The 11607-nt window shown below is 40.0% G+C and overlaps 1 protein-coding gene across 4 annotated transcripts in view; it reads left to right on the plus strand.

Annotated features, from left to right (window-relative positions):
- Nucleotides 1-10091, plus strand: part of KDM5A (lysine demethylase 5A) — a 51956-nt gene extending 41865 nt beyond the window's left edge. For all 4 annotated transcript variants that reach the window (XM_049822632.1, XM_049822633.1, XM_049822635.1 and 1 more), the window contains exons 25-28: nt 886-1045; nt 1334-1554; nt 3730-4140; nt 6353-10091. In XM_049822632.1, coding sequence (XP_049678589.1) covers nt 886-1045; nt 1334-1554; nt 3730-4140; nt 6353-6565 — 1005 coding nt within the window. In that variant the 3' untranslated portion in view covers nt 6566-10091. The remainder of the gene's footprint in view (nt 1-885; nt 1046-1333; nt 1555-3729; nt 4141-6352) is intronic.
- The last annotated feature ends 1516 nt before the right edge of the window (nt 10092-11607 follow it).

The following is an 11607-nucleotide window of genomic DNA, read 5'->3' on the forward strand; positions in this document are numbered from 1 at the left end:
GAAGTTAGTAATAGGGAGCATCAGGGAATCTACTCAAATGGGCTTGTGCCTTCTCTGGATTCTCTGCCTGGATTCTCTGCCTAATGTAATGCAAAGTCAAACAAAGCTTCTCCCACTGCTAAGAGATTCCTAATATCTTTTCCCTTAATGGATCCACCTGCACCTGAAGGCATGTGTCCCATTTCAGAGTGTGATGCATCTAAAAAGTCAAGCAGCCATCCTACACAATGCATTGAGCTGAGCACAAGCCAATGCCATCATATTCTGTTCATGGAAATACAACAGTCTCAAGTATTAGCAGCCCTCTTCCTTTCAGTGTTTGGTCCTATCTTCAAATGGTTCAAGACTTCCGTAAAAGTCCTGATCCCAGGGCAACATTTGATTGTTTGCCATTGTGTTGATGTTGTTGCTATGCTGGGAACACCCTGGTTTTCCTCACCTGTAAGATCTTTAATAATTTCTTTCTACAGTAAACATCATTTACTCAGCATACCCCTGCTTTACTGAAGATGCTGGTCTTTATATGGTCTTGCAATTAAATTTTTCAAGCAAAAAAAAAATAAATTATATAGGCTAAGAGTAAGCCTCTGTTCATTATGTTGACTTCCGAAGACCATGCTTGAGGAACTGCTGAGTGAGGGAAATTGTCCAGTGTTTCTCATACACTAGCTATAAATCTGTTGACCTATCTTCATAGTTACTGTGTTCATCCACTGTTTAAATGGGGATGTAACTTGTACCTTTTGCCACATGGTCTTGGTGTCTCTGGTGGGGTGCTTCAAAGTAGGGGTTTAGGAACACCAGATTGGTCAGTCTTAGTAGAATTTACTTCGAAGTAGGTATTCTGGCTCCAGATGTTACATGTTTTCTATGGGTCTTTTTCAGGACAATGCCAGTGTAAAATCTTCTAGCAGCTTGGAGCCCAATTTGTTTTGTGATGAGGAAATCCCCATTAAATCAGAGGAAGTGGTGACACACATGTGGACTGCTCCCTCATTCTGTGCTGAACATGCGTATTCGTCTGCTTCTAAAAGCTGCTCTCAAGGTATTTGCTTTTGTATGCATTGAGATAAAATTGAACAGATAGTTGGGATGAGCAGTCAGTAAGGAGGGTAACTGCTCTGTTACCTGTGCTAGTTGTAAAGGATATGTTGTTTGGAAGAAGGTAGTGTTACATTGCAGTTAGTTTCCTGAAATCTGATATATAAACCTATGTCCATGTTTTTGCCTGGGATTGTCTCCCTCCTTAGATTGTTGTTGGAGAAACTATGTCATTTCTTTTGGTTTTTATCTCTTCCTTTTATCCTTATATGACTTCCTTCCTGTGTGAAAGGTTCTAGCACTCCAAGGAAGCAGCCTCGGAAGAGTCCACTGGTACCTCGCAGTTTGGAGCCCCCTGTATTGGAGCTGTCACCTGGAGCGAAAGCTCAGCTAGAAGATCTAATGATGGTAGGAGATCTACTAGAGGTATCACTGGATGAGACGCAGCACATCTGGCGGATTTTACAGGCTACTCATCCACCCTCTGAGGACAGATTCCTTCATGTCATGGAGGTATGGAACTTGAAGAAATATTCTGGTACAAAAAAGCTCCACAACCCACATTATTTTGGTGTTGGGTTTTTTTTGTTTTTTTTTTTTTTTAAATATAATCTTGGATAATTGAGTGCTTAGTTACTTGACACGTTTGGATTTCAACTGGGGAATAGTAGATTCCATAAAATAACAGAGTAAGAGATCCAAAAATTCAGTTCTTGATCACTCATGCCATAGCACTGTCCTCCACAATTAACCATATTTAGAACAGTTTTCTCAGGCAGTTCCATATGCAAACCTTATTTTAGAAAATACAAGGTTAGGGAAGGAAATGCTGTTCTCAATTACACTTGGAATCAAAACTGATCTGCAAAAGAATTACAAGAGACATTTAGGAAGATGAAAAGTCTGCACTTAGTTTATACAACTTGATACTTGTATGTTGCTGAACTTTTTTTGTTACTGGGGAAAGAACACACTTTTTTAATAAAACATGGTTTGGTAATGCAGGTAATAAGATTCCTATTCTTCCTCAGAATAACATACATAGCAATTTTTTTATTCCTATACTGTGAAGGTGTGCTGATCACTGCTCAGCTGACAATGAATGAGGCAGGCTTATCTGCCGATTCTAAGGTCTAGTCCAAATCACTTAGTCTCATTCATGCAGTAGGTAAGTGGTGTGTGCGAATGAGGGCTGTGCTGGAAGAGAAGGTAAACTCTTGTGTTGAGGAGCTATACTGGAACCCCTCCTTTATCATCTGTCAGCTGAAGTTAGGAGTCAGTTTGACCATGTGTGGTTATGAAGTATATGATTGCTTTTTGGGTTACTGAACTGCACAGGAAATATATTGAAGATGGTTCGTTCTTGACTTTTTTGGTAGTGTACAGTAATATAAAATGGAAGGTTACATGCTGTGAACAGTGAGGTTAGATGAGCATATTAGTTGGGTTGCCTCCTTTTCTGAGTGCCATCTGTATACAATGGATAAGTCAAAGTGTTGCCAAACTGCCATCACTTAAGACAGTAGTATAAAGCAGACCCTGCCTCCAAAGAAGTACTGCTTTACCCTCTTTTGTCTCAAGTACTTCACTTCATAAGCTTAATGTTCTTTTAATGTAATGTTTTTGGCCTGGAATTGTTTGAAGAAGCAGTTTGAATGCCAGCAAATAACAATTTATAAATAGTATGCCAGACTGTTATATGAATAGTTAAGCACAGCTTTTTTTTTCGGGGGAGGGGGCTAAGAGGGTGTGTGTGTTATGGCATTTTCTATTTAACCCTTATGAATACTTGTTTGACCAGAACTACTCATTTTGAGTTGAATACCTTTCTATGTCTACCTATTTTGCAGGTAAATAGACTTTTGTAAAATAATCTTTAGAGGATTTGGTTTTGGGTGGAGTAGCTATATTAAGTAATGTACAGTAAAATGGAGTCTTTACTGGCTTATAGCATGTCCTTAATCTATTCATTATTAAGGTTAAAGTATATAGTTGGATTAACTGAAATTGTCAGTCCTGTTTGTACAGATGAGCTATATATGTGAATCTTTTAGACATAAATAGAACTTGTCACTGTGGATGCTACCTGTTTGACAGAGTTTGCCAATTTTAAGCCTCACTTTGATCTGAATCTGCTATTTAAGAGTTGTTAATGATGCCAGGATATTTACAATGTGTGCCAGTTTGGAAGCTATTCAAATAATGGATCTGTTACTTTCTTCTTTTGCTTGAGTAAGAATTCACCAATTGCTCTTTCTTAATCTCCAGAGTAACAATTGTTTTCTCTCAAAAATAATTACAGACAAGACTGATCTAGGATGAAAAATAAAGTGGGTAACAAATGATTAATCTTCTCAACTTTTATTAAAGAGCAATGCGAGAAGGGAGTTGTAATTATTCCTTATTCTGCCTCCTTACACTTGCTGATGATTTACTTTTCGCACTGGACATTTTTGATTCATTGTACTTTGTCACAGTTGATACCACTTATGATTTTTTTTCTAGTATGGCAAAATTAAAGTTGAGCCCCTTTTTCTTTAGAATCTGTAACAGTATGTTGAATAGCTTTCTTCATACCGTGTCAGGGTAATGGTGGAGGTAAGTTCATCTCACAAACCACAGGTTTGCAGTATATGGAAATTTGCATTTGGAAAAAAAAAAAAATCTCTTTTCACTCTTTCTATGAAGGATGACAGCATGGATGAGAAACCACTGAAAATGAGAGGGAGAGACTCTTCTGAGAGGAAGCGGAAACGAAAGCTGGAGAGAGCAGAGCAGTTCTTTGGAGATATGAAGCAAAAATCTAAAGAGCTGAAAAAACTGGAAAAACCCAAGAAAAAGAAGCTAAAACTCACCATGGATAAGACAAAGGAGCTAAACAAGCTAGCAAAGAAACTAGCTAAGGAAGAGGAGCGAAAGAAGAAGCGAGAGAAGACAGTTGTCACAAAGGTGGAACTAGCAAAGGAGAGCACAGAGAAAAAAAGAGAGAAGAAGGTTCTAGATATTCCTTCTAAGTATGACTGGTCAGGAGCGGAAGAGTCGGATGATGAGAATGCTGTATGTGCTGCACAGAACTGCCAGAGGCCCTGCAAGGACAAAGTGAGTTTTCACGTAGTTCTGTCATAGGCAATTCCATGCAAAGTCTAAAACCCCAGTGTAATTTAATAATTAGGTTGAACAGCATGAGCAACAGAAGTGGTATAATAGAAGTGAGAGAGGATTGAGTAGTACTTGGTTAGGTACACAGATGTAGTAGATAAAACTATAGAACTTCCTTATTCTCTTAGGTACTTTAAAACAGGAGAAGGTGGAAAATTAGAATCTGGGAAAAGGTACTCTGTCTTGGTTGGGAAGTTTAACCTGTTCAGGCTATTTAAGTTTTTGCTAGCTATGTGCAACATGCACTGGCTGATTCAGAGGATTAATTCTTTGACTCAGCTAGAAATGTTCCTGACTTCAGTGTGTTTCTGAACAGAAGTGGGATGTGTGATGTTCCTAGATGAAATAAATTTTCTGTATTTCTTGCCTACAGCCTGTGAACAGTGATGCTGCAGGCTGGGGGACCTACAAACTGCATTGCTTCATACTTCTTGTTGGAGATAAATAATCAATGATTTTAGACTTGATTGGATAATTACAAAAGAAACTTGGTCTGCCTCTCTTTGTGGTACTGCCTGATTGTCAGCTTTTAACACGGACTAATTTATGGTCAAAAAATTTTTTTTCAGAATGTTTATTTTCTGCTTTTTAGAAAGAAGGAAAAAAACACTCCCAGTAGTAACTGTGGGATTGACACTGTAGTGCACTGGCTTGCACAAGAGAGAGTAGGGACAACTACAAATACCAAGAACTTCTATTTCATGTTTTGCAAAATTGAAACATAAAATTCAAGTGTTCATTAGAACATTTAAAAAGACCAGTTAAAAGACCAATTTTGAAGTCTTAAATTTAGACCAAGTTTAGCAATTACACTCAATCACTCAAAAGATGATAGAATCTTTGTACCACTGTTCTCTTTACTTCGTAGATGATAATTAGCTTATATTAGTACATTTTTACAGAAATTGAGATTGCAAGAGGGAGGAGAGTGCCTTTAAATTCATATTATAAAGAAGGTTGTACTAAATTTATCAAACTGCCATAAGTGAAACTGCTTGTATAATCAAAGCTTTTAACAGAATGACTGTCTTGCCATAAGGTTGGATGTATTTTTGTACATTCAACAGGTGAATGCCATACAAGCAAAAAATGGCAGATACAGGAATGTAATGACTGAAGCTTCAGCTGTTAGTGTCCATTACTAGTCACTTTTAAAAATTTGTTCAGGAGCAGTTTTCTGACAAACTAAAGTAAAATCTTGAGCTGATGATATTTCTTCATTTTAGATAGGTTGCCACTACTGTTATTTTTGTAATATATTTCCATTGTCACGTTCCCCTGCAAGGTGAAGGCAGAACTACAGCAGTAACAATTTTTATAGCTGTACCAGTGCATGCCATTAAAATTAAAGAGTCTGTGTTCCTTATCCTGCAGACCTCAGTTTCTGCCCACTGACTCAAATTAACATGTACTTTTACTTGGGGAACTACAGAAATCTAATAATTCATCTTTTTTCCTTCCTAGGTTTTAATTTACTTTTTATGCCTTTTCTTAATTGTTCTATAGCAAGTTCAGCTCAAAGTTTGAAATACTTTATCTTAAATGTTCTTAAATGTTCTGACACTTTGGAGTTAGAGTTTGTGTGCTTTTTTTTTTTTGGCATTTGGTGGCCAGCTGTATACCCAATATCTAACTGGTAGAAAAGTATTAGAGCTGCTGATGTCACATGGCTTATTTTTAGCCAAAAGCAGCAATCAAGTCCTTTTGTTTTCTGTATTTTTTAAGTTGCAAAAGCTACTATTTGATAATGTGGTCTAAAGGGATATATATAATTTAGGATGTGTATTTGTAGACTCTCAATTATGCTGAAGTAACTGTCCCTGAGCAAGCTCCTATTTTAAACGTCTTCTCGCATTACCTGTCTTTCATTTGAGGAGAGCTGAGTGTCTTCTTCCTCAATAGTAGTAGTGTGTGTTTGCGGTGTTGTGGTCTAAGGATGCAAGAGGGGCAAGGTTTGTTGGAAGAGTGTTATTTTTTATTAAACTGAAGCAGCTTGTTAAAACAAGCTCTATAAGGCCTTAATTTGTGCCCAAAAGCTTTTGTGTTCTAGGTGTATCAGGTGGGTTTAATAGAAGGTATTTTCTTCATAGAAACTATGCCTATCTGTCTTTCCTTGTAATGTGCTATGTGTTGCTGATCTGATCTCTTGCAGGTGGATTGGGTGCAGTGTGATGGTGGCTGCGATGAGTGGTTTCATCAAGTTTGTGTTGGTGTCTCTCCAGAAATGGCTGAGAATGAGGATTACATCTGTATAAACTGTGCAAAGAAGCCAATGCAGGGACCAAGTAGCCCTGCTCATGCACCACCTCCTCCATTCTTATTGAGCTACAAACTACCAATGGAAGATCTCAAGGAGACAAGTTAGCAACTACTCGATGTTTGGAACTTTTTGGGAAATGGACCACTGAAACCCTTCAGAAAGAGAGGGTTTGAAGCTAATGTAGCCACTGAGCTTCACTTCCAAGGATGTACAGACCTGCAGCAGAGTTGGTCCCTTCCTTACAGCTGGCTTCCTTCATACAATGGGGACGTCAAGGCACAGTGGTACCAACTCATCTATGCAGCCACCGCCTGATTAGGAGTTCCAGCTAGTGTTTTTTGACTCGAGTATTTCCATCTTTGAGTGTGGCTGTTGCTCTTGGAGACTGAGCAAACCCAAGGCTGTTAGATTAGACACTTCAGGGTGTTAGAAGTACATGTTGGCAGTGGAGCTGGCCTGGAATTGGTGGGCATAGGCTGGAGCCTTTAGGCCTACCAGGTTACCCTAAGGAGGTGACTTTGTAAGTTATCTTTTGCCTCCCCATGCCAACCCAGTGAGTAGGGCAATGTCTTGGGAGAGTTGCGTTGCCTCCATATCCAGGCAGCTAACACTACACTATAAGGATGGGAGCAAGTGGATGAATTTCTTTTAATTTCTCTTTTGTAGCTAAAGGGCAGAGGAGCTCATGATCTCAGAAATCAGCAAAGGTTCTGTTTACCAAAAAAGAAACCCAACTCTACTCCACTAGGCAAAATTTTTTCCTTGGTGGGGAACAGCTGATCTTCCTGTCCTGAGGAGGGCCAGAAAACCTTGATGGAGATGTCTAGCTAGACCAGAGCTTGGGAAAAGCAGAGTGCTTCCCTTTCCACAGGGCTGCCCTCTCCTGTTCTAGGCTTTGCTTAGAATTCTGCACTCCTGCACATTAAAGTTGTCTCACGCAGGATGGAGCTGGCAAGGAGGTACAGCACCCAGGGCACCAGCTTCTGTGATCTGTACCCAGGGATGGGAAGGAAAGAAGACAGCCCACTTACCTCAGAGGTTACACTGACATGTGCTTCTGTGAAAAGTTTCACTCACAACTATTTCCAGTATCACCAGGCTACGGGCATGGCCTCAAGCGATACCAGCAAGCAGTCTGCAGATACTGTTCGCAGCGCAAATCCCCCTCCCTGCTGGCTTTGCTGGATGTGTACCAGTGTACAATCAGCAACAGTTCTTGTTTGAAGTTGCCCCTGGCTTTGCCAGAGGACCAGAGGGCTTGGGGTCATCCTGGGTGACAGTTGTTTTAGTAAATCCATTTTTAAAGAAGGACTTGTTTTTACTTTTTTCTAAATGTCTCAGACTACTGACTTGTTCTATAAATAGATTATTTTTCTTTGATTTTTTTATACTTACCACTGTTAACCAGCAGCACAGACAGAGGTTCACAAAGCAAAAACCTGCCCGTGGGCTTGGGTTTTTTTACTCCATTCCTTCCTTGTAGTACAAGGAATTAGCAGTTACCTTCCCCATTCTAGCTTGACCAGCTGCCTGTGTTTAAATAGGTAAATACATTTCATGTGCTACCTTTGTGTTTGGGTTTGTTCCTATTAGTGGGGCATCTGGGCCTTAATGACTCCAGTGGATGCTGGCTTTGTGTATGTGAATGTCTGAAGCCAGCCACTGGGCTGTCTTGTCCCCCTCTCCACTCGCTCCCTATTGTGTTTCCATTCTTCTGCAGTTCTAGGAGTGTTGTAAGTAGTGTCCAGTCTTACTAGGAGCTGGATTGGGATTTAAAGAAACATTGACAAAAACAAAAGTGTTCTGTCTTGACTGTTCTGTGTCCCTTCTCTTGTTCTCTAATATTTGGAAGTTTATTTATCTGGCAGAATTATCCATCCAAAAAAAAAATTCAGCTCAGGTAGACAAACTTTATTGGTTTGTTTTATTTGTGCCTGCTACCTGGGAAGAGGAAGATGTGCAAAAGAAAAAGAACTAAGATGGAGGGCAGAAGATACAGGGTTTTGGGAGCTTTGAGTGCAAATTGGGCACAGACTTCTAATTCCTGCTCCTTAAAGACTGATATGGTGTTAAAAGCGAAAGCAAGCTGTGGTTAAGCATGTGGCTGAACGGGCACCCTAGCAAACTTAAGAGTATTATTTGTTTACTTATTTATGAAGGAGTCTATGCTATAGCTAGACATACCCTCCTTTTGCCTCCAGTTACATTTTTTTCTTCTCAATGTATGCTTAGTTTTGGTAAACTGGTTTAAACAGATGTTACTTTCCTTCAAGCTTTAACTGATGGTACTACATAAATGTTTCCCTATATGGAGTGGATAGACTATCTGTCACAGGTGTTTTAATCGTTCCAGAAGTAGACTAGTACAAGATTTCTTAAAGAATCCCAGTGTTCTGTATTCTTTCCTGACTCCTAGAATCGTGACACAACAGGGAAAATATGGTTAGCACATCTTGTTAGCCACTGAGCATATCCTCTTAACCATTCCTACATTCTCTGTTGTGATAAAGTCATTGTTATATGTATTTACCATCAACTGGAAAAGAGATCTTTTAGTAAATCTGCATTGAATGTTCCTGTTTCTCTGAGTAGAAGGTGTGGTGGAGAATGTTAACAGCAGCACTAGTTGGAAGGAGAAGGAAACAAACAGCTATACAATGCAATGGTCAATCATTCTGCTTATAACAAGCATAGAAGAGAGTAAATAACAGAAAAATGTGCAAATTATGTGCAAAAGGTCACATTTTTAGTAGCTCTTTTTCATATTATCAAATGGAGAGGCTCTTTATTACACTGTCAAAAGGAGGTTGCCACACTTTCTAGTTACGGATGTCTCATCTGCTTTTGGGTAAGGTGTTCATAAACAGAAGACCATTATTAGCTTTACATCTTACTGTTTAAGCTTATTTTTTAAGAGCATAATTCCTATCAAATGATTGCTAATAGTATGAACTTACAAATAAATGTTAACTTTTGGAAAAATCTGTAGATATGTAGTTAGTGGTTGAAAAACCTAAAGCTACAGTTGTGGTATTGTCTCCAGATCTTAGGGTTTTGAATTTTTATAAAAATCATATGCAAAGAAGCAAGCAAGTTAAGCTAAGGAATTAATTTTCTTATGGGTGTGCTACAGCTGTAGGAAAAAATCTCTCAAGCTTTGGGGACAGAATCTCAGTATACACAAAATCTTAGCTCGTGTGTATCTAGAAAGGTACATGTCTCAATGCTATATTCTACAAAGGATACTAGCCACTCTCCATGTTATTTCTCTTCCTGTGTCTGACACAAAGGCTCAAAGAAATTACCTGAGCTGTTGTGAGGAACTAAAAATGGCCAGGGCTTGAGTTGTGTATCTTATCCAAACCATGAGGTTTTGAGAATGAGGGCCTGGAATTGGGTAGCTTTACTTGCATAGAGATAAACGTCACTCCTAAACTTCAGTATCGTTACATTTAGGATTTATGGTTTTGACAGATTGTCTGTAGCTGAATGCTTGTACAGCCTGGACTATTTGATGATGAGGGCTTAAGGTAAGACTGATATTATGGAAGTTATCTTAAGCGATTTGAATACAGTCACACAGCATAAGATAATAAACAGATATCTGTGTGGTTGTTAGCCACGCTGTGAAGTTTGCAGTGATCTTTTCAGTTTTTAGAATCATAGAGTAATTTAGGTTGGGGGCACTTCTGGAGGTCATCTGGGTCAACCTCTTGACCAAAGCAGGGCTGACTTTGAAAGTAGGTCAAGTTTTTCAGGGCTGTGTCCAATCAAGTTTTAAGTATTTCCAGGGATGGGCATTCGACAACCTCTCTGGCTTCCTGTTCCAGTTTTGTAGCATATTCAGCGCAAACTTTGGTCTAATGTACAGTCAGAGATGCTGTAGCTTGCCTGTTGCTTCTTGAAGAGTCTGGCTCCATATTTGCTGTAACCATCCATTAGGTGGTTGAAGACTGCAGGTCCTGCAACCTTAATTTCCAAGCTGAACAAACCCAGCTCAGCTTCCCTTGAGCCATGTCATGAGCTGCAGCCTTCTAACAATCTTGGTGGTCCTCAGCTGGACTTGTTGCACGTTTGTCAGTGTCTGGTTTTGTACTGAGGAGCCTAAAACTGGATATGTTACTCCAGATGCAGCTTGCAAGTGTTGAATACGGGGGAAAAATAACTCCCTTTAATGTGCTGGCCATGCTTTTACTGTGCAGCCTGGTACGGGCTTGGCCTTTATAGCTGCAAGGGGGCACATAGCTGACTCCTATTCGTTGTGTCTGCTGTTAGCCCCAGGTCCCTTAGTTTATTATTTCTCAAGTGCAGGACTGATGAACTTAAACTTTCAGCATGTCACTCAAGATCTAACTGAATGGGAGCCCTCTCCTCCCATGTTTTGGGTTCCTGTCCTGTTCCTGTCCCCCACCAGCATTGTTTGGTGTCATCTGCAAAGTTTAGTGTGCTCTATCCCGCCACCCAGGTGGGTAAGACTTAAAACAGTAGTGTCCAGTACCAGCCCGTGAGGTACTCTGTAAGTGTCCTTTTGCTGTAAGTCAGGGTAAGCATCCACTGCTCTCCCGTTGTCCGCAGGGTGCATCACAGAAGGCAAACCAGACTGGGCTAAGATTATAGTGATGACTATGACCAGTCACCTTATCCCTCATGGACCTGGATGTGCTTTGAGGAAGATTTGTTCCATAATCGTCCCAGGGTCCAGGGTGAGGCTAGCTGCCCTGTAGTTCCCCTCACCCTCCTCGTTTTCTCCTCTTTGTTGAATGGGCATGATGGGGCATGATGTGCAGAGGGGTTCATCACAATCCATCAAGAAAACGATCTTCCATACAGACATTTTCCTAGGCTTTGTTCATCCTTGTGGCGTGTAAGATTTGAAGAAAAAACCCAACGTATTTGAATTACTGTTTGTAAGATGCATGGAAAACTAAATGGCAGAACCGAGCTTCTTCAAGTGCTGCTCATACCTAAACTCCATGTGGGCTAGTGAGCAATTATGTCAAGTCCCATACATGCAGATACAAGTCTAAGCTGGTCAGATTGAATTTGATGTGATTGATGCATGGTCCTTTTGTACAGACTTCTCCACACTGGAAGAAAGGCATCATAGGAATGAGCATGAACAGGGGCATCTAAGCTTCTAGGAGAAA

Source organism: Accipiter gentilis, chromosome 18 (genome assembly GCF_929443795.1).
Source record: "Accipiter gentilis chromosome 18, bAccGen1.1, whole genome shotgun sequence".
Taxonomy (NCBI): Eukaryota; Metazoa; Chordata; class Aves; order Accipitriformes; family Accipitridae; genus Astur; species Astur gentilis.